General features: G+C 40.7%; 2 protein-coding genes across 5 annotated transcripts in view; one reads left to right on the top strand and one right to left on the bottom strand.

Moving 5' to 3' along the window:
• nr5a2 (nuclear receptor subfamily 5, group A, member 2) overlaps positions 1-8,608 on the top strand; it is a 154,857-nt gene extending 146,249 nt beyond the window's left edge. For all 4 annotated transcript variants that reach the window (XM_052011697.1, XM_052011696.1, XM_052011695.1 and 1 more), the window contains one exon: positions 5,678-8,608. In XM_052011697.1, coding sequence (XP_051867657.1) covers positions 5,678-5,925 — 248 coding nt within the window. In that variant the 3' untranslated portion in view covers positions 5,926-8,608. The remainder of the gene's footprint in view (positions 1-5,677) is intronic.
• Positions 8,609-10,852: 2,244 nt separating this feature from the next.
• Positions 10,853-24,078, bottom strand: part of LOC127568212 (adhesion G-protein coupled receptor D2) — a 228,195-nt gene continuing 214,969 nt past the window's right edge. Inside the window, exon 23 of the mRNA XM_052011694.1 lies at positions 10,853-11,859. Within this exon, the coding sequence (XP_051867654.1) occupies positions 11,710-11,859 (150 nt within the window). The 3' untranslated portion in view covers positions 10,853-11,709. The remainder of the gene's footprint in view (positions 11,860-24,078) is intronic.

The following is a 24,078-nucleotide window of genomic DNA, read 5'->3' as shown; positions in this document are numbered from 1 at the left end:
GTAGCAGAATGGAATTCCACCACAATCTGAATCCTTGTAGCACAGAATATCTCTTGTCCTCTTGTCATCATTTCCTGTTGAATCAGGAATGCTAAAGGCATGCCAGAAACAGCAACGTGTAGCTAAAAATGAGTTTGAAAAAACTGCTAAAGCTACAACAGGACCACACGTTATAGAGAGAGATAAATCATCAGATCAAAGCACTGTAGCCTTCTTACATCCAGTTACAAGTGGTGGCAAACAATTAAACAGCCAATAGGAATGTTTTTGGAACCTCCTCTAAATAAGAAATTGCCAGTTCAAGAATGAAGCACTGTGGCCACTTTCAGGCAGAAGGAAGGGCTGGACAAACCATTTCAGTTCCCTTTTGAGCTCCATTAATACAGAACCATTAACCAGCCAATTGAATTAATTCAGTAAGGCGACAACTCACTGAGGCTTCTTCATTAGCACTTCCAAAACCTGATATCTCTAACTCATAATACATCTCCTTCACCGTCAAGTTCCTTTCCAAGTTGCATCTCATTCTAACATGTACCTAGATTCATTGCCCCCACTCAGAATTCTGGTACTCCGTCTATATAAATCATAAATAAAAGGACATTTAGTTTGCTTCATTGAGTAACAATGCATCTTTCCTATCAGTCGAGGTGAACTGTGAGGATAAATCTCAGATTCCAGACAGGGCAAAGTTAGCATCCCAACCAGATAGGTAATGCAAATGCTGCAATTAAGCCTTAGCAATCTAATAAGGGAAATGAACAGGGACAAAGCTGTTTCTTCTAAGCACTACCCAGTCACCTTTAACAAATACACTGACACCACCAAGATGAGAATCAACCTTGGCTCTGACGTTCAGTCTGGGAGGCATTACGGCTAAACTTTGTGGGAAAGACCAACAGTTTAGCATGTAACTATTGTCACTTTCAAGCATCAATACAATATGTTCTGGATATTTTTTTGTGTGTGCAGGAGGGACACAGAGGTCCCAAACTTTCCAGCACCTATCAGCTGGGGAGTCTCTGGCTACACTCTGATTTTGGACTTCAGTGGACTGCAAAGTCACAAAATCCATTTGATGTAGCAGCAGCCTGTTAAACCAGTTTAAACCTGATGCAGACCTGGTGTATATCTCCATTCATTTGAATGGTGAGAAAAGGCTGCAAGGGACTGGGTGAGTTTTTGTCAGATTATATATTTTTTGGAATCATTTTGTTTTATCAGACTGTTTTTGTTTCAATTTAATCTTTACCTAATTAACATGTAATGACTTCTGCAAGTTTTGAATGTTTCTGAGTGACGGGAACAGTCAAAGTTTTATGGATGATTTGTCAATTGACTAAGCCAGGGGCATACCATAGCAGGCTATTAAAGTTTGTTCCACAGTTTGTGGGCAGGATGTGTTCTGCCCAACTGCCCCACCTCCTCTGTCCATTCTTCCCTCCCTCCCAAAGTGATGGATTGAGTATAGACCCAGACCAGGAGCTACCATCCTCTAGGCCAGCTGCACTGGGTTAGTGCAGAGCTAATGTGGAGGAGAATAGTGGGCACTGGGGGCTTGCTGCAAAGTCTAGGTCTGAACTTTTGACTTCATATTGGCAGCAATGGTACAGATTGAAAATGCTGGAAAACACTCAGCAGGTCAGGCAGCATCTCTGGAAAGTGAAACAGAGTTAACATTTTAAGTCAGAGACCTGATTGATCGTTTCCAGCATTTTCTGGTTCTGTTTCAGATATCCAGCATCTGCATTTTATTTCATTTTACTCCATGGTATGGAGTCAGAGAAGGCAGATTTCAAAGCTATGAGCTGAGGCTGGGGGGAAATTAAATGGAAAGCCAATATTTATGAATTGAAACAGGAAAAATAAATTCCACTTCCTTTTTGAAGAAGAAAAATAAGAAGGTTCAAGCCATTAAATAAGGGTTTTGGAAGAAACATCAAAAATGGCAGCAGATGCAAGGTAATAAAAAAAAATCACACAATTCTTACCAAAAGCTACAGAGCAGAGATGTAAAGATAATAAATTGAGAGGTAATCAGAGCTGCTTTCCAGATAAATATTGGCCAGCACCAAGGTAACTGTGTATAGAGGAGAAATAAAACATTGATCCTATCCTTACAAGTCTAGTACTTGTAGTGGGACAAATATTGGAGGAGGTGGCATGAAACTCTGTGCCTGGGAAATGGCCGTGGATGATTGAAGAAGTTTACATGGATTTTCAAATTGTGGTCAACAAATTTCCACCATGGCACTAATTGGGAAGGTTGGGGTTTGTAGGACAGATGAGATTTGCCCAGTTTAAGAACAAGTGTAACAATAGGCATAGAGGTAGTGATAGTTGGAAAATGATGCTGTAAATTCCAGGACCTGTGCTGCTGACAATACTTATGAATATTACAGAATAGTGGTACTATTAAAATTGCTGACGAGGTGAAGCTCTGTGGGCAGATAATGAGTTGAAAGTAAATTGGCCCCAGTCTATCTAAAGATAATCAATTATGCAGATGGGCTGGGATTTGGCAGAAGATTCTTAATGCAGTCTTGAATAGAGGATAATGCATATATGAACAGGTAATCGTTAATATGTAAGGATCCTATTTTGTATTAAATCAGTAGATTGTGGAAGTGAGGGAAACCCAATCCTGTGAGATATAATCACGCTGCAGGGTGATTCAAGGAGTGGTAAGTCCACCCGAAAGAACATATCAAACAAAATCAAAACCATAAATCTTCACTGACAAAACTAAAAACTGAAAGGTTTTCTAGTGATCATTAACATTACTCTGATCTTCATGAAGAAGTTATCAATAAAACATGTCAGGCATTGTGGTGCACATGGGGAGCATCAAATTACAAGTTGAAATGAGAATGCACTGAAAATACCAGTAGCTAAAATCTAAAGTACAAATCAAGCTACCCCATTCAAAAAGCATGTAATAATTAACTAATAATTAAGTAACTAGGTTGATTTGAGGCATTTGGTGGGTGGGGGGAGGGGGAGGTTGGAAAAAGTAAAGAAGATTCACTAGGGGGAAAAAAATGGACAGTGTTAGAAGGTGAGGTAAACGAGGGGTCTGTAAAATGGAGCTAAAAGGCAAAAATACAAAATTCACTGGTGATCACCCAAATACTGAGAATATTTTAGGAAAGCAGCATCGATAACAGTGTGCAAGGAAGTTTAAGACATTATACCACTATTTCAGGCACTGCTTAATAATTTGAGGACATGATACAAGATCAAACTCACGAGCAAGTTATGAGTGGAACAAGCCTGAAAGAATAATCAAACCTTTTCCTCACCAAGTATCCATATATTTAGAAAATCCTGCTGCTTATCAGGGGGCTCCAACAAGAAGAATGGCAACTGTCCCAAATTATCAGAGGTCAGCAGTGCTCCCATAAGCTAAAGCACCATGTATCTGCAGTCCTCCCACTCTTAGAACCTTTGAAAGGAAAATAAAACAAACAGCATTTTCACAGAATAAAGACTGGCACTAAGACTCCTGTGTCATCAAGTAACATGTAAGAATGATGATATACAAAAGTCAACAGGGAAATATTTTAGAAATGATTTGCTCACTGTTAGATTGCTGTGTGGTTTGAATGCTCAAAAGAACAACTTGCATTTGTTAGATATAGAAATTATTTTGTGTGGTTTTGTGGTGTCATGTGTAAAAATTCTACCACCAGCATGGAGCAGTTCAAAGATCCAAATACCACCCGATAAAACTGGCAAACAGACATATAATAGCTTGCTGGCATTTGTGTTGAACAACAGTTTCAGCAACATTAATAGTCTGCCTGCGCCATTAACTTGCGTGGATAGACAACACAACAGTTTAGAGGGGCTGGGTTTTACAAAGAAATGTTAATTAATCCCTAAGTGAATAATATTTAATGGATTATAGAGGATATTACAGCAGAGTGATCCAGAAGAAACAATGCTTCCCCACTGGCTATGATTAATAATAATTCACATCTCTAATTTTGCTTTGAAAACTCTTCTCCAGGCCTTTGGTTTTACTTACCTCATTATTTTATGCATTCTTCCTTCTACTTTGAATAGAAAATATGTAATGAATATCTTCGTGCTTATATGAATAGGGTCACTCATACAGCTGAACCAATAATAATCAAGTCAATTCATAAAGTTACCTAACACTGCAAGACTAAAATTGAATCTTATGTAACAAAAATTAGAGAGAGGTTGGGGGTGGTTGATGATGAGCTCCCAACACAGTAGAGTCTTGGAATATAGTTATAACCCATGGAGCAAATAATGACTGGTATTGATTTAAGTTTTTTTTCCCCTACATTTGATTGATGGTAAAATCAGTGACCAATCCTTGAATATTATCAAAGTTCAAAAGTGGACCACAAGCCGAGAGAAAACTGCATCCCAGAAATGTCTTTGTAGAATTATCTGCTATAGTCTAGATTTCAATAAAGGAGTCTCTTTCACTTAAAAAGTAGCAAGGAAAAGCATTCCTCAGGGACCTTGCATACAATATACTTGATACTTAATGGCATTTTTTTTTAAAAATCAGTAATTACAGCATAGCAGAACATTTACAATAGAGATTATGGAAGCTGAAGATTACTTTGATTGTCACTGAGCACAGGCAATAGACTGAGGTGAAACAGACCATTTTAATGTACAATCCCTTTCATACTGCCCTTTTACCCATGAGAAGCCGGTGAGAATTAGGAGCACTTTAGCAGCCATTAGAAACGGGGAAATTTCAAATGTGCTTTTTAATGTTGGCATAAGGTCAAAGGGTATTCCAATGTAGTATCCCTTGTGAAGGACATGCAGTTCATTTACCTGCAACTCATTAGTCAAAAAGCATCTCAGTCCAAAGGCTTGTGCTGCAGATTATTTTATAAACTATCAGACTGTACCAGATGGTTCATTAGCAGTGTGTGCATAGGTCAAAGGCTTTCAGAATCATTTAGAGATGTGAGACTGAAACAAGAAGATTGTCAGGTTTTAACTGTAATTTACGGCAAAATGTTTGGATATTAATTCAACCTCAGGTCAGTAGATTAGTCAGACAATAAAACTCACATGTAGCTTGGAGATATAGCCAGCATAAAAGGGACTGGTTCTTGATCTTGTAGCTGTCATAATATTTCCCAACATGGTTTCTCATGCTTCAAACACATTAATCTAGCAGTGTAATGTAATTACAAGTCACACTGAATGCACCTTAACGTTCCTTAGCTCAGTTTGTTCTTTCTCTTAAACACATGGTAGAAAGACAACAGCACTATCTTCTCAACAAACTTGCAAGCCGTAACTTCTTTAAAGTGAAAGAGACTTTAATCTAATTGGGTCCCAATTATTAAGTGAAGTATTTAAATAACTTTGGTGTTCACCTGTGGGTTGACCTGCTGCACTTTCTACTTCTAATTAACATGGATAATTTCACTTGCATCTTCTTCATTTTAATTGGGAGTTGAAGAAATTTTTCACTGATGACTTCACCTTCTATCTTTTAGAACAGGCTATAACTGCAAGTTACTAATTAAGTACTTCATGCATTGCCATTTTTCTCTCCCAACGCTATCACCACCACACCCTCTTTGCATCCCCCCCCCCCCAAATCCCTCTTCATTCATCTCTGACCATTGCTCTGGCCTCTTATTAATCATAGTTCCAATGTTTCTTTCAGATGTAAAAAACCTGGAGAACTACCACCTCGTTGAAAGTGTACAGGAACAAGTTAATGCTGCACTGCTAGACTATACGATATGTAACTATCCTCAGCAAACTGACAAGTTTGGACAGCTTCTCCTGCGATTACCTGAAATCCGGGCCATCAGCATGCAGGCCGAAGAATACCTCTACTACAAGCACCTGAATGGAGATGTGCCCTGCAACAACCTTCTCATTGAAATGCTGCATGCCAAGCGAGCCTAGACTACATCCCCGGGGCCTTTGTGTCTTGTGCAGAAATTCCAAGCTGCACCAAGCAACATTAATTTTAAAAGAGAAAAACAAGAAACATTTCAGTGCACTAAATGGAAAGGGGACAATATAATGAGATCTGTTCATCATTAGCCAAGTGATGTATCAGGGTATTGCCATGGAATCTGATAACTGTGAACCCAGCACACTTCTACTGCACATCCCCCATCCCCAAAGGAAACCTCTGTGAGGCCTTGAAGGAAGCGCTTACTCATATGAAGTTCACTTTGTCAAACTGATCAAATTAATATCTCACAATCATTTCCAATTTCTTTAGCTAGGCCATTAACTCTGGGAAATTTAAGAATAAGCTTGGGGTTTGTGCACTAATGGCAATACAGTTGGGGCCTCATGTGCACTAAGAAACCCTTAGATTTCAAAGCATGTGGGATAGGAAGCAAACCTGGTATTAGTAATGAGCTGTCATAACCTACTTGATCCCTCCTCTTCCCCAAAGCAATGTCCCCAGTGATTGTCGGTGTGGTACCTGATAGGGGATCTGAAGGCTTGCCTGTAGAATGGCTTCATTCTCCATTTGTTCACTCAGATCACAACAGCCCATCAATGTGTGAGGCCTGCAAAGGCTGCAAGGAACCATCTGTCAAGTAATTAGTTTGACAACCCCCTTACGTACCCATTAGGTTTTTTTTAGCCCAAGCGTGTACGTTACTTGAAGACCAAAGCCTGCTGCAGAACAATAAAGGGAGAAGGAAAAGCGAACTAGAAACTGATCTGGGATTTCAAAAGCTCATCTCACATTCACAACTCTTAATACTTAGCATAGTAGTATTAAATTTGTGATGTCACAGTTAAGTAGAGCATTGCCTTATTTCTGTGAATCTGAATATGCGAAAGAATATCATTGAAGTATTAATACTGTAAATTCAGCAAACAAAGGTGTTTACATTTACTAGCTCCTGTGGGAAAGAACTGTGATGACATGAATTGCAAAGCAATGATTTCCTTAATTATGTTTGATTGGTAACTTTTTTACCAGTACTTAATTTGTATGTCGTGAGACACTAAAATCAAAAAGGGAATCTCACTAAGACTTTAATTTGAACAGATAGATCTTTGGCCACAATGATCATTTGTAGAATTGTATAAACAATTAGATTTTTTTTCCAGGATGTTGGCTTTGTTATTGGAATAGTGCCGTTTATATTGTACATCATAGCTTAAGCTGTAGAGAATTATGTTACTAATTTATTTCTCCATTGTTTCATCTCTGTGGAAGAGAGCAAGAATGACAAAGCCAAATAACTGCATTTGTTCACTGTAGCACCTTTCAAAAATTTGCAGCTACAGCCAAGTTCAGGGACAAACGTATATCTTAAAGAATCAAGCAGTTCATTTAAATATATATTATATATATAGTACGAATCTGATAATGTAAAAAAGATAAATCTGTTGCAAATGATGTGAACTATGGCTTCATCTTTAGCTAAGCAGAAAGCTTGCATTAAGTAATAAATTGTCTTGTAAACTATATGTTCTATACCAAAGACTGTAGTTAGCTTATGTTTTCTGTATTCCGTGGTCTCACTGCAGTGCAGAATGTAAAACCGTGATACTTACTTCAATGGACATAAGCACTGAACTAGCTTTATCTGCTACATAATAGAGAGGTAGACTTCTGGCTCCTCTCTATACTCTTAGCTGACTGCTTCAGGTCTTAGGAAATCCCTTTACTGATGTCTTACAGAACATTGTGAAGCTACTTCTCTGTTGTGTTGTTTACAATTATTTTGGAGAGTATTAAATGGGTGCATTGCCCAGAATTCAATCAGAACAGTTCTACCTTGGGATTTCAAGGACACTGCCAGGCCAACGAAGGGTTCCTCTCACGCTGCCCAAAACTGTACGTTAATGAAATAGGCTGTGGCAAATGACTTATCTGGCAAGCCCTGGTAGTAAATATAAAAGGATGCAGAGAACACAAAATAATGTTAAGCTTTTACTGTTTTATTATTGTGCTATTTTGTGTGAACAGACATTCTGTCTAGTCAGTACTTTCCTATGTATTGCTGATGTTCTGCAGCTGCCTTGGATTTCAGACCATTCAACTCCTACTCAGTGTGCAGATACTTGGTTCATTACTCTAAATGTACTATATAATACGTGGAATGACGTACTGTCATGTCATTTCTTGCCAAGAGTTTCTTTACACTGATGGAATTTTTCAGTATTTCAATAAATAATGATATGCACGGCATATCGCTTGTTGAGTCCAAGACCTTTGTCGTGGTATTTTTATGTGTGTTACTTTGTTGTCAGTTTTATCAAAGAGAAATAAAATGAATATTACTGTTCACAGTCAATAGTAAATAACGTACACTGACCTCATTCCACATTGTCCAGTAAAGGAACTGTTTTCAGGTTACACACAAACAGAGACACCGCCACCCTGGCTGCTCCCCAAACACCCTTGCCCCACCAATCCAATTACTTAGTTATATGATAAACGGGACTGGTGCTGTCATGTTTAACATATCAAAAGCATGCGAGCAAAACAATTCACAACTGCTACATGTAGATTCTACACTAGAATATTATTTGTTCTAACAGGTTATTGAATATTTCTTCTTACTTGCTTCATCGTTTAGCTCTTTCGTAATTAGTCTCACAACCCAGGTTTGGGATATAACTTGATAAGTTACCCCCGTCAATAGCTGTCTTTGTCACCTAAACTGTCTGCAACTTTCTCGAATGATGTATTAAATATTTCTAACAATTTCCATTGTTATCTATTAAAGTTAAAAATACTTTAGTCTAAATGTAAGTAAACCAGCAGCTTACTTTATTACTGATCCCAAAATATTTAGTTGAGGTTTTTAAAAGAAAAAGCAGCAAATACTAGGAATCTCAAATTGAAAGCGAAGGTGGCTGGAATGTAGAACAGGGTAATCAGTTTCTGAAAGAGAAAGGTAAAGTCATCTTTTGGCTCCTCACTCAAGCATTAACCTATTGTCCTGATTCAGATTTCCAGAAGTTTTAGTTGTTGCTTTCCTAAAGCTTAGCAGATAATGTTTTTCACTTCGACTTACTCATGCCCATTCCTTGCAGGGGTGTACACAAGTTGGGGCAAGAGGGTCACCTCATCTCCACTGCAGCCACCATCATTGAAACAAACTGTACAATGCAAGCTAATGTGCACATGTTCACCCACAGTGCTGAGGGCCCTATGTGTGTCCCTTCAGAAACCAGCAACTTTAAATTCCTGCACACAAACCTCATTCTCCACATTCCACCTCTCCAAAAGCTGGGGTTCCCTTAAGGGATAGTTTTCCTGAGCACCAGGCAATAGGACCTCACTCAAAAGGCCATCATTAGTCAAATACTGTAAACAGGCTTTGTTACTGGGGTGGGATTGCACCACTGGCAACTTGTCCCTATTTTCACTGAATCTACACACGTTTTAAGCAGCAATCTTAATTTTCCCTTTCCAGGCTGGGACGGCAAGGTACCATTTCTGACTCCCTGGTTCACAGCAGCTAATATAACAGTGACTGGCAATCAAGCCTTGCAACTTTCCAATTAGAACGACAGTGCTCTGGTGAGACCACACTTTGGTCACCAAGAAGCAAATAATATTCATGGGGTGGAAACTGCACAGAAAAGAAATTCTAAGCTGCACCAGGGGCTAATATGGTTTGTGTTCAGAAAATAGTCTATCCAACACTCACTGGCGACAGGCTGCTGAAGCCCAACCAGCATATTGGTTCAGGCATCTCATGCTGATCAGACAGGCAATTGGAATGCTCGCTGCATATTTAATTACTACGGCAAACCAAAGTTGGACTGTTCAGCTTTTCAGCTAAGCAAAGGTGGCTGAAAAATCATCGTTTAGCAGCATTCAAGCTTTAACAACTAAAGAGAAACCTAACATTAAATACTACTATACATTAAATTGTGCAACAAAAAATAGGAGATATATTTTGGAATGATAAAAGATATTCTTAGGATTGAAATCACAGAATTCTTCACACAATAAGTAATCTGTGAGTAAGCAGAATCCCAGAAATTAAAGGCAAAAATCCTGGTTTCCCATTTGAAGTAATTTAACCGTTTGAGGGGAACGTTAGTATCTTGCTGATGAATAAGATGGAAGTGAAATTCTTCATAAAGAAACACATTCAATCATTAATGATGATCTTATCTGAATTCAATTTTTTGTTTTTATCTCCATTCTTTCAGTGAATAAAGAATGTGTAAGCAAAGGCATCAGGAGATTGTTAGAATAAGCTGGAATGAAGCATTGTCCATTTTTCCCTCAATTGCTACCAGGAACCGGTTTACTTTGTTAATATCTTATCAACTAACATTAATCTATATCTATTTGTTCTATAGTTAATCAGCAAATTTTAGCATTGGGCCACTTATTATGCAATAATAATAGAATTCTAGCTAAAGGTATATTTGTGTATTTTATCTTTTGAAACCAATGGCACATCAACATCTATTCACTTTAGTATAGAATAGTTAACGGAAAACCTATGCTGAAGTAATTAGTTATGCTTTAAAACCTTAAAAGTGCTTCTGTACACAAGTACTTACAGTATTGGGTGAAGCTCCAGAATTACTTGAATGCCACATAGACAACCGATTTCACTCACTACAGAACCAAAGTTAGGGTCACACACATGACCTATTACAATATATTCAATACACATGCAATCCATTTTAAATGCATAACATGTAGAAAGTGACAATGGTGTGACATACCATAAATCTCACCACTGTCTGGAGAGTTTTAAGTCCTTTGAGCTATGTTCCTTTGTTAATTTATCATAATTACAATTGTTATGATATACTTTAGCCACCATAAAAAAGCAGATGATGACGATCATTAATTTTACATGTCCCAAATATCAATACATCATCAGTATTGCAACATTCCCTCTCCAGAAATGAGACATTCCATGGTCAATCCTGCAGTTGCTAACTAAAAAAAAAATTCATTCTTTTCTTTATCTGATAATATCATCAAACCAGAAAATTAGGGTATCATGCAATACCTCACTTTGATCTAGTTTCATCTTTGTTTGTCCATTTCTAACAAGAATTAGTCCTGCTCCTTATATTACCATTGACAAGATCATTTCTAATTTTTGATAAACTTGCAGAGCAGTGCCAAAGTCTATTTACTATCCATTGGGACAAACCCGAATTAATACCAAAGATGGTTAAATGGATCACACTGTTTTGTTTTTAAGAATTTTCTGCTATGTCTGATCTTGTTTTTACTTTCTGCTATTTAAATTGTGATGCTTTGACCATTGTCTTTACTACACACCTAAACAGCTAAAACTCATGCAATCCTGACTTGCGCTAACTTCAAGTTGAATAATTATTTCAGTCAGGAATCATATTTTAGATATAAGAAAAAGAGCCTTATAAATAATATTTGCTAACACTATTTTACAATAAAAACTCAATATGCCATTCCTCAAAGGAACTGTTGTTGTCTGATTTGTTTTAGTCAAGTGGAACACAGTTGAAGCTAAACTGGAGACTAACCTCCTTGATCTTATGAATGATAGAAAACTTTTAAGGTGGCAGAGAGTGGCCTCAGCCTTAATGATGACAGAACACCCATTATCAATTTACTTTATCGGTTTCCTTAAAGACACTCAAGAGCTTACTGCACCACACACAGAGGATCCATTGCAGCATCATCACTTTCCAACCTAGTGCACAACGCAAGTCAGAAGGACACCTGTCATCTTGATTTAATCAGTCCAAATACAAGCTGCCAACTCGCTTCAGAGTTGTGACATTCAGCGAATAGCAAGAGTGATCCTCAAGCTCTAAAGGAACGTGCAGACTGCAGCCATCCTCCATATTCTCCTGTCCACTGGGAAGTGGGCCGTCAGTTTTGCAACCCTGTAGGTAGATTTAAAAAAATGTGTTGAATTAAGACAAGGAGAAGCATTTCTTTCTCTTTAAGAGCTTAAATGTCCCGGAAACTATTACTATCTTTCAAAAGAGTCATGGATGAGTGATTTGTTCTCCCAATGGTAACTGTCCAATTCTTTTTAATTGGGTTGTGATATGCTGAGAGTTACCACCTGTTCCAGTAAAATATACCTAACACAAGTCTCTAATGCCGATTATCACTTTTTTTTTCCCACATTAGCTGGTTCTCTGAATGCTCGTTAATCTTCCACTTGTAAAATGCATGCTAAAATAAAATATTATTCCATTATTGCAGTTATCTGTACAAAATCTAAGCTTTGGGCAATGGTTTTGAAGCATGAAGTGTTGCTAACTAAAACTTTAACTCTTTTAAAAAAAATACACATTTTCAATCTCTTCCATATGTCGCAAGTCTTTATAAAATTATAATGGCTACAAAGTAAGTTCTACTAGAGAAAAGGAACTAGATTTTGCAATGTGGTTTACATCAAATATCAATAAAAATAAATTCAGAGCATTCGGAGATGTTCTTTAGATTGCATTAATGAAAGCTTTAGATTTTTCTTCTATTCAGTGGTGACAATCTCCGAAGCCTTATGACAACATTTCCAACATTCCATTAATTAACAGAACAATGGACACGCTTTAGAAAACCAATCTGTCAGTTTCAAAATACAAACACACAATTCAGCCTCTTCAGTCACAAAACCTTACAGTGGCATTTAAATTGTACAGATGCCACATAAAAGATTCAAGGCTACCTACAATCGAAAGCCCAAGCAGGCACATTGACAAAAAAAAACCTTTTGCAAAAAAAAATAGAACTAAATAAAAGATGTCATCCTTTTAAGGGTGGCTTCAGTGTGAACTCAATTCTCAGATTATGTCTTTTTTAGTTTGTTTTTTTTCCCCCACTCTTTTTAGAAACTCTGTCTGCACAATGGCAGCTGGAACTAAACTCCTCCATTTTCTGAGCCATTGTGTACAAGCTCACTACCAAGTTGCCCAGTGCACCTAATACTTCCTTGTGTGTGACCATGAACCTACTTGAAAAGCTCAAGCCACCTATGCCTGTATCCAAGGCTTCAGCAGCAAAACAAATATATTATCTCACCCTCTACTCCACTGGCACCCAGGGCATCCCATTCACCTCACCACCATACTGCCTTTGTTCCTGTTGAGTTGTAACTAATTATTAAACTTTTCCTCTAGCATGTGCTCTGAAGCACGTGACACCAATCCACTACTGCGCCTATGGTCAGTTCAAGTGAGATACACTAGAATTTAGAAGAGGGAGAGACAACTTGATTGAAAAATACAAGATCCTGAGGAGTCTTGACAGGGTGGATGTGGAGAGGAAGTTCCCTCTTGTGGTAGGATCTAGAACCAGGGGTCACTATTTTAAAGAGAAGGGGTTGCCCATCTAAGAGAGAGAGCAGATGAAATTTTAATTCTCTCAGAAGGCAGTTGAAGCAGGATTCTTGAATATTCATGAGGCAGAATTTGGAGTGAGGTTACCACCAGATTGCCATGATCTTACTGAATCGAGGAGCAGCTCAAGGGACTGAGTGGCTTACTGTGCTCCTAATTCTAACGTTTCTAGGTTTAGGAAGGTTGTCCTCCTCTTCCTAAAGTGGAGGAGTTTTCTTTAACATTTAAGTGAAGGAGAACAAGGATTAGATTACAGTTTGAAGGGACAGGATGGAGCTACAGGTGAAAAGCAGCAGCAGGTCACCAGGCATCACGAAACAGGAAAAAAAAATGATAATGTGAAGTAACTTGAACGTTGTCTCTCAACATGGCCACGGTGTGCCCCTGCCTGCAATAACCAGCATTTTCTCTCCCATGGTTGTTAAAATCTTCAGGTGGAATGGGCTTCCTCCGGTTACAGACTCTTGCGGCAAGATAGTGTCTTCTTGGAGAGAACGGAAGGCTTCTGCAAAACAATGGCAAAGTATTTAGGGAATATTGAGAAGTTGGTGCAGGGGGGAGGGTTTTCGATTTTTGGATCATTGGGATCTCTTCTGGGGAAGGTGGGACCTGTACAGAGAGGACGGGTTACACCCGAACCTGGGGGGGGGGGGGGGGGGGGGGGGGGGGGGGGGTGGCAATATCCTTGCAGCCAGGTTTGCTAGGGTGGTTCGGGAGGGTTTAAACTAGATTGCGAGGGGGAAGGGAACTGGAGGAGTAGGTCAGAGGAAGAAGGGGATGGGGAAAAGTCAGATCTGACAGGTAGAGAGGCTTTGAGGAAGGAGAAGCAGAGTACAGGCTATAAAAGTAGTAAGGTAGATGGGCTAAAGTGCATTTACTTAAATGCGAGAAGTATCAGGAATAAGGGAAATGAACTGAGAGCTTGGATAAGTACATGGGACTATGATATTATGATATTACAGAGACATGGCTGACATCAGGGCAGGAATGGATATTGAATATTCCTGGCTTTCAGTGTTTTATAAGGGATAGGGATAGGGAGGGGGGAGAAGAGGAGGAGGGGTGGCGATACTGGTCAGGGACACTGTTACAGCTGCAGAAAGGGTAGATAATGTAGAAGGATCCTCTCTAGAGTCAATATGGGTGGATGTTAGGAACAAGAAAGGGGCAGTTACCCTCCTGGGAGTATTCTATGGGCCCCTCGGTAACAGTAGGGATACTGAGGAGCAGACTGGGAGGCAGTTTTTGGAAAGATGCGAAAATAACAGGGTTATTATAATGGGAGACTTCAACTTTCCAAATATTGATTGGCACCTACTTAGTGCCAAGGGTTTAGAAAGGGACGCAGTTTGTTAAGTGTGTCCAGGACGTATTCCTGACACAGTATGTTGACAGGCCGACTAGAGGGAATGCCATATTAGATCTAGTTTTAGGTAATGAACCGGGACAAGCGACAGATCTATCGGTGGGTGAGCATTTGGGGGACAGTGACCATTGCTCCATAACTTTTAGAATTGTCATGGACAGGGACAGGAGCAAAGAGGATGGGAAGATATCTAACTGGGGAAAGGCGAACTATGAGGCTATAAGGCGAGAACTTGGGACTGTAAATTGGGATGACATTTTTGAAGGGAAATGTACTATGGAGATGTGGTCAATGTTCAGGGATCTCTTGCAGGATGTTAGGGATAAATTTGTCCCGGTGAGGCAGAGAAGGAATGGCAGGGTGAAGGAACTGTGGATGACGAGATAGGTGGAACAACTAGTTAGGAAGAAGAAGGCAGCATACGTACAGTGTAAGCAGCAAGGATGGGACAGGGCTCGCGAGGAATATAGAGTAGCAAGGAAGGACCTTAAGAAAGGGCTGAGGAAAGCGAGAAGGGGACATGAAAAGGCTTTGGCGAGTAGGGTTAAGGAGAATCCCAAGGCTTTTTTCTCATACGTAAAGAGGAGAAGGACGGCTAGGGTAAAGGTAGGTCCGATTAAAGTTAAAGATGGGAGGATGTGCCTGGAAGCTGCGGAAGTGGGTGAGGTTCTCAATGAATACTTCTCTTCAGTATTCACCAAGGAGAGGGGTCATGATGACGCTGAGGACAGTGTTAGTGAGGGTAATGTTCTACAGTATGTAGATATTAAGAGAGAGGATGTGTTGGAGTTGTTAGAAAATATTAGGACAGATAAGTCCCCGGGGCCTGATGGAATATTCCCCAGGCTGCTTCCTGAGGTGAGGGAGGAGATTGCTGAGCCGTTGGCTAGGATCTTTGAGTCCTCATTGTCCATGGGGATGGTACCGGAGGATCGGAGGGTGGTGAATGTTGTCCCCTCATTCAAAAAAGGTAGTAGTCCAGGGAATTACAGGCTGGTAGACCTTACGTCTGTGGTGGGTAAGCTGTTAGAAAGGATTCTAAGAGATAGGATTTGCGAGCACTTAGAGAATCACGGACTGATTAGGGACAGCCAGCATGACTTTGTGAAGGGAAGATCTTGCCTCACAAGCCTGATAGGGTTCTTTGAGGAAGTGACCAGGAAGATTGATGAGGGTAGTGCTGTGGATGTGGTCTACATGGATTTTAGTAAGGCATTTGACAAGGTTCCGCATGGTAGGCTTCTTCAGAAGGTCAGAGGCCAAGGGATCTAGGGATGCTTGGCCGTGTGGATTCAGAATTGGCTTGCCTGTAGAAAGCAGAGGGTTGTGGTGGAGGCAGTGCATTCGGATTGGAGGGCTGTGACTAGTGGTGTCCCATAGGGATCAGTTCTGGGACCGCTACTTTTTGTGATATTTATTAATGACTTAGATGAGGGGGTGGCAGGCTGGGTTAGAAAGTTTGCAGATGACACAAAGATCGATGGTGTTGTGGATAGTGTGGAGGGCTGTCGAAGCTTGCAGAGGAATATTGATAGGATGCAGAGCTGGGCTGACAGGTGGCAGATGGAGTTCAATCTGGAGAAGTGTGAGGTGGTACACTTTGGAAGAACAAACTCCAAGGCGGAGTACAAGGTAAATGACAGGATTCTGGGCAGTGTGGAGGAGCAGAGGGATCTGGGGGTTCATATCCACAGATCACTGAAAGTAGCCTCACAGGTGGATAGGGTAGTTAAGAAAGCTTATGGGATGTTAGCTTTCATAAGTCAGGGGATCAAGCCGCGAAGTGATGATGCAGCTTTACAAAACTCTGGTTAGGCCACACTTAAGAGTACTGTGTCCAGTTCTGGTCGCCTCATTATAGGAAGGATGTGGAGGCGTTGGAAAGGGTGCAGAGGAGATTTATCAGGATGCTGCCTGGATTAGAGAGTATGGATTACGAGGAGAGACTAAAGGAGCTAGGGCTGTTCTCATTGGAGAGGAGGAGGATGAGGGGAGACATGATAGAGGTATACAAGATATTGAGAGGAATAGATAGAGTGGACAGCCAACGCCTCTTTCCCAGGGCACCAATGCTCAAAACAAGAGGAGATGGCTTTAAGGTAACGGGTGGGAAGTTCAAGGGAGATGTCAGAGGGAGGTTTTTCACTCAGAGAGTGGTTGGTGCATGGAATGCGCTGCCTGGGGTGGTGGTGGAGGCTGATACGTTGGACAAGTTCAAGAGATTGTTAGATAAGCATATGGAGGAATTTAAGATATGTGGGAGGAAGGGGTTAGATAGTCTTAGGTGTGGTTTGAAGAGCGGAACAACATGGTGGGCCGAAGGGCCTGTATTGTGCTGTATTGTTCTATGGTTCTACATGACCCCATATATGGGCAATATGTAAGGAGGGAGGAAGTGGTGCTAAAATGCCACACAATGAATGCAGGAGAGTGAAGATAGATGACAGGGAGAATCTTTATAAGGAGTGAGGCAGGAGGTGCTGAGGGTGTAGGCTGAGAGTTTGGGAGCAGGGCTCTTGACAGGAACTCCTGATAACCTTTCACCTTCTTGATGATCAAGAATCGATCAAATTCTGCCTTAAGATACTCAGAGACTCTGCTTCCACCGACCTCTGCCAGATAAAAGAATTCACCTCATCTCTGCCTTCCATGGGTGACCCCTTCTTTTTAAACAGTGGCCCTGCTTTCAGATTCTTCCACAAGAGAGAACATCTTCTCCACATTCACCCCATCAAGACCCCTCACAATCTTGTGTTTCTCAATCAAGTTGCCTCGCGCTCTTCTAAACTCGAGTGATCCTAGTCATGGAGTTCTTTTACATTACGGCTGTGTCCTGGGAGTTGGACTTGTTTCATTGACCCCCACCCACCCCCAGCCCCTAGATCACTCCTTTCTACCAGTGATCAAGGTATTGCCTGAAGAACTTGCCCCACCCTGTTCCATGATCCTTGGAAGGGTCTGGGAGAAGTAGGGTGGAAATAGGATCCTGCTGGACCAGGGCCCTAGAGATACAAGGGTCTGCTGTGCAAGACCCACAGCTGTTTGTAGCCTCCAATGCTGTCCTCCTGTCCATTGCCAGTTATGCTCCTATAACCCCCTGCAGATACTGTAAGTAGGTCAATAATGCCTGTTCTTCCATTTCCTTCAAGCAGGTGAATAGCAATGGTTGCAAGTCTAAGTTATTATAATAAGCCATTGATTGTAAATTCATTTGGGCCTTGAAACCATATGCGAGCTACATTCAGCTCCCAACTCTCGCCCCTCATCCCTGCGACCATCTATTCCCTGAAACTCCAACATGCCTGCTCTGCATGCTCTGACGAGAGATCCCGGCCCTGAAACATGAACTCCGTTTCTCTTCCCAAAATGCTGACCGGCCTGTTGAGTGTCTTCTTTTTATTTTCATGCCCCCTGATGCATTAATCACCTGAGACCCACACCCACATTTTTGGACATGGTCAAATTTCTAGACCACCGTGACAGATTCAAAATTCATTGTAGTACAGTTCGGTGATGAGACTATGGTGTCAACCTATAGTAGAACCATTTTGAATTAGAACGGAGGCTGAGTGTTCAATTCACCCTTTATATTTTTTTTGGTCTGGTGTTCACTTGTAGTTCTACAGGTCAGGTACAACTAAAGTACCCAGCTATTCTTTTTGAGAACGCCAACTGCATTTTGATGCATTAGCAAGAAGAAACTAAAGAGACGTGAGAAATTAGAGCAGGACACAAATATTTATCTTCATTGCAGGCACCTAATTGTTTGATTCAGACAACTCACTCCATGCAGACAGCTGAAGAAGGCCATTAAATACTCTGGCAACCATGCCATGCCTGACCACTGCCGGCCAGGCCAAAGATAAAGAAGGGATAAAAGGAGTCAGTTCCAATAGAAGAGATATATTTAAAATGTTGTAGCCCAAACATTGCATTAACAAGTGCTACCTGTAGTCCCTTGAGTGATTTGTTTGTAAAGCTGCAGTGCAGTTAAGTCCTTTCTATGGCAGTCACTTTAATTCAGAAGCAGCTTTGTTGGTTTTTAAGCACCAAACTGAATGCTTAGACTAGCGACACACCCCATTTAACCATATTGTGTTCAAAGGGAATTTTGGATCAGCAGAGGGAATACTGGTTTGCATTTTGCACCAGTTTAGCACTGTTTCTTGTCACGATAAGCACCCAAGTGTCAACCTGTCAGCGGCCTATCACAGCTCCTACTAGTTACTCTGCCAACCCCTCACGTTTCTGTCAAAGTCAAACATCCCTCACATTCAAGAGCCTGAAAATGAAAAAGAATATTGGCCTGGGAGATCTAAATACACATTAGGATTAACACAATGTACAACAGGGAGATACTTTCCAGAGTCACATAGAAATGTGGTGCCTGAGGACAGCACACACTTATTAAAAAGCAAATTATACATCGTGTGAAAGTAGGTAAATGCAACATTTAATTGAAACCTAACTTACTAAAGCACAGCAGCAGAAAACTTGTAATACATGGTACAACACGAATTCTCTCTTTAGTAATTTATTGACATTGTGAGGACAACTTGGGGTGGACATCCCTGAAGAAAATTAGTGCATTTTTAATGGTTGTTTGCACATTGTACTTACACCATTTTCCTCCTTCTGTCCGTGTTTGTTTCTTGTGGACGAGAGCAGTCTCAAGGTTAAATCTTCCCATCTAAGTGAGCTAAACACTGATGCATTCATCTGCTTTAAGTTATAGCATTGTACTAATTCTCAGTGGCTTTGGTAACTCATCCATTGGCAGAGTCTTGCACAATCCCTTTCAGTGCCAACACAAAGCACTTAGAGGTGTATTTTGACATTAGCAAATACTGGTATGAACCCTTGAAATAATTGTGTCTTTCTCTCCCCTCCACCCTCTACCACCCCAAATATTTATAAAGTCATCCCCTCCAAAAATGGCACACAAAGGAATTTAACATGAGTATGCTAAGTGTTCTTACATAAACTTTGCCAATCAAATAATACCCATATTAAAACAAGAGGACTGATGCAAGTGTTTAAGGAGTACACAGGGGAATTTCATGAATGAACCAGCACATTATGTATATACACAAATCAGAAATTCTATTAATGTTTGTATTCCAAATACTAAACTGCAGACAAATTTGCAATCAAATTCTTTTCCAATTGTATTTGTTTATTGCATTAATCATTATTTAATACAAAAAAAATTATATTACACAATCATTTCCTGAATGTCATGGCAATGGTTCACTTCAAAGAGTGCCCAATAGCTTTAAAAAGGTCTTGCACATTTGAGTCACTGTCTAAAAATGGGACAAAGATCAGAAGCAAAAATTCTGAAAGATTCTTGGTGGAAGTTACAATTGCCAGTGTCCTCATACAGACTGCATTCCTATAACATTACACAAGTCTCGATTGAGATCACTACAACTGATTGTTTTAAATAGGGCAACACCTGCGTACAGACAGCATACACAGTAATTTAGAATGAGTGCTTTGGCTGGCTATAACTTTGGACCACATATTCAAAGTTAGCACTGTAATCTAAGGTCAACGTGAGAACTGGAATGGAGAATCCCAATTGTGTTTTTAGAATGAGCCATTACAAGAATTTCACTGCCGAGCAATGATTAGGGACAGCACAGAGACTACAACCAGGACAACATTTAAATGGAAGACTTGACCTTCATAGTCATAAAAAAGAATGGAAATGTTTTCTGCTACCTGCCAGATGAGCTAAATGATTGGAGAAACTTTCTATTGGATTGAATAAATAGGAAATTGCCCATTTCCCATCAGAGGTCATCTAACCCTAGGAAAAATACCTTATTAAAGCTACACTAATATAATAATTAGATCACCAGGGCATCTGAGGTCCTATGATGAACAGCAATACTTGGTGGCTGCTGCTCCTGGCCGCAGGCCATCGAATTAAGGGTCACAGGTTCAGGCTGTAAGGATAGAGTTTTGAGGAAGTTTCTTCACTCAGAGATTTTCGCAATGCCCTACCCCATAGGTCTAGCTGCTGAATATATTCAAAGCTGAGATAAATAGATTTTTAGATTAAGAGAACTGCATCGATGTGGGGATTGGGCACGAAAGTGGAAATTGGGACAAGAACTCATGGAATGGCAGAGCTGTCTCAAGGGGCCATATGCTTTTACATTCTAATGGATTAGTAACAAGGTGTATCCTCAATACATCTAAAGTGCCAAGGCATTTCCGCATCATAATTTGCAACACATCATTAAAGCGAAAATACTTGAGGATAAAAAACACTGTCAGTTATATTAATAGCTGCACCTCAAAGAAAATAGCTCATTGTAGAAACAAAGATTTTGAGTGTTCACCTTTGTAACTGTAATTTCTATCTTTTGATGTAATAATAAAAGCTGAGTAACACCGAGTGTGACTGTAACACTGAGAGTTTATCGACTGACATCAAGCTGATAATTTCCTGGCAATTTGACGTCTGGCTATCAACACGGAATGCACATGATAAACCGAATCATCTTTGAATATGACATGCAATGTTTGTTTCTCTTCTTCTCTGGGAACTTAAAGTAATAAAATGTGAACCTGAGCACCAAGCATTTCTTTCATGAAAATGTAATATCAGCAGAAAACCCATCGTCACATAACCCCTGATCCTATCACCTAAGTTCCAAGTGTACATTCCCAACATAGGCCACCAGATATCAGCTGAGGGCAGGATGATTTTCCCCATCCTAACCATGTGGTTCTGAAGCCATTTCAGGCCAGCAAGTTCTGCACAGCTTGGTGTATGACACTGGGATTTTCTTGGTTTGCAAGACATATTTCCACTTCGTGCATAATTCTCACCAACCTTTTCTTTAAAAAACTTTTTTTTGGGACACAGGTGCTTCTGGCAAGGTCAACATTTATTGCTTCTCCCTAAATACCCTGTCTTCCTCAATTTCTGCACTCTTTCTGGAAAAGCCACTCCCTCATTGCTGTTCATATTATCTTACAATATGGAAGGGGGCCATTCAGTCCATCAAATGTGTGCCAGCTCTTAGAACAACCCATCAATCCTACTCCCCCATTTACCAACCTGTCATCCATTCTGTTTCATATGCCTACCAGCTCCATCCTGAATATCCAGTCACCCAACTACACCAGGGGTAATGTACAGTGGCCAATTGATCTTTGGAATGTGGGAGGAAGCCCAAAAAAAATCACAGGGAGAACATGCAAACTCCCACACAAAATGTGCCAACTCTACACAGAGAACAGGGAGGGAGTTCCAGGATTCTGACCCAGTGACAATGAAGGGATGGCAATTATATTTCCAAGTCAGGATGTTGTGCAACTTGGAGGGGGACCTGCAGGTGGTGGTGCTCCCATATGCATGAAGCCTTCGACCTTTTTGGTTGTGGGTTTGGGAGGTGCCGGTGGGGTGACCTGTGTGAGTAACTGCAGTGCTTTCTGTAGATGGCACACACTGCAACCTCTGTGCACTGGGTGGTGGAGGAAATGAAAGTTTGTTAGGAGGTTGTTAGGGTGCCAGTCAAGCGGAATGCCTTGTCTCGGATGATGTCAAGCTCCTTGAACATTGCTGTTGCTACACTCAGCCAAGCAAATGAAGAGAATTCCATCACATTCTTGGGCCTTGTAAAAGGTGGAAGGACTTTGCGGAGGAGGCATCAGGAGGCGAGTTACTTGCCTCAGGAAGTCCAGCCTCCGACCTGTTTCTGTAGCCTCCATATTTATCTAGTTGAGCTTCAAGTTGACGGTAACCTCCCGGACATTGAGAGTGAGGGACATGGCAATGATTATGCCATTTAACGTCAAAGGTAGGGAGTCAGATTCTCTTGTTGGAGATGGTTATTGGCTGGGATTACTCTGGCGCAAGTATTACTTGCCACTTATCACCCCATGCCTGAATGTTGTCTCCATCTTGCTGCAGGCAGGCCTGGGCTGCTTCCTTTGCTGAGAGGTTTGATGGAACTGACCATTGTGCAATCATCGCATACATCTCCACTTCTGACTTTATGATGGAAGGAAGGTCATTGATGAACCAGCTGAAGATGGGAGGGCCCAGGACACTGCTCTGAGGAACTCCCGCAGTGATGTCCTGGGGCTGGAACGATTGACCTCCACTGCCCACAACCATCTTCCCCTGTGCAAGGTAGGACTCCAATCCTTTATGCCTACTGAACCCCTAAGATATTAAGCCTTCTTGTATCATTCCTTTAAAATCCTTTTCCTTGGGCTTGTAAAGCACTGAGATGAACCTGACATGACAAAGGGCTGAACCAAAGAATCGATTATATCATTACCCGACCAGACAACCAGGAAGTTTTGTCATGAAGCTCATGTACTAAAGAAAAAGTTCACTTTTTTAAGAAAAATAATGTGGAGATTTTGGTCAGTCCAGGACAACAGGTTTATAAAATAAAGAGTAACTATTGGCACAATCACCTTAACAAGCTACAGCTTCCTACAGGCAAACAAATGAAGTACAGAAGGGGAATCAACGTGCACTTTGTATGTAGCGGGCAGAACTTTACATACCTGCTCAATTCCAATTGATTTGAGCAGGACACTGAGCTCTGGCACAGCTAGTTAACTGAGATCAACCTGGTTCTGTTTTGTTTGAATGTGATGGCCTTTGATTGCAAGAAAGTACAGGAGGGTTGGGGGCCTTTCCCTGACTGTGAAAAGAACATTATCTGCCGCTGCTGCCCAAACGTTGAGATACATGAACCTTCACATCTCCTATCTGTCAAGCCTGGGAACATGCAAATAAATGCCTTATTAATTGGTTATTATAATATAATCATATAGATATTCTAATTAGCATTTACCTCATAGGAATGATAAAATCATCACAAACAAATGAAAAGCTCTTTGGTGTTGTAATTAATTTTGTACAGCTAAAACAAGAATGTAAACAAGAATGTGTCCATTGAAATACTCATCCTAGAAAATGTGCAAGCAGTTAGCATTATGCTGATACACAAGAGATTCTGCAGATGCTAGAATCTGGAGCAACGCACACAAGATGCTGGAGGAACTCAGCAGGTCAGGCAGCATCTATGGAGGGAAATAAACAGTCTACGTTTCAGGTCGAGACCTTGTGACTAATAAAGGTATCTTACCTTATCTTCATCCTCCAGCATCTTGTGTGTGTGTTGAGCATGATGCTGATGTAGCTTCTGATAAGACCTCCTCAGTGGTGATTGATTCACCCCTCATTCTCACAGATAACATGATCCTTAATGAGTAACAGTGGGAGTTTCTTGGGGCTTCTCAGTAACAGTTCAGTACACTTATCCTCCTCCTTCCCTTTGAGTACCGAATTCCATGAGAATGCTCTCCCTCTTTAGGGGAACAGGGCCACTAGGAGCTGAATGGCTGCA

This window comes from Pristis pectinata, chromosome 3 (assembly GCF_009764475.1).
Source record: "Pristis pectinata isolate sPriPec2 chromosome 3, sPriPec2.1.pri, whole genome shotgun sequence".
Lineage (NCBI taxonomy): Eukaryota > Metazoa > Chordata > Chondrichthyes > Rhinopristiformes > Pristidae > Pristis > Pristis pectinata.
Note: the sequence above shows the minus strand (reverse complement) of the source record. Positions and strands in the feature narration are given on the sequence as shown.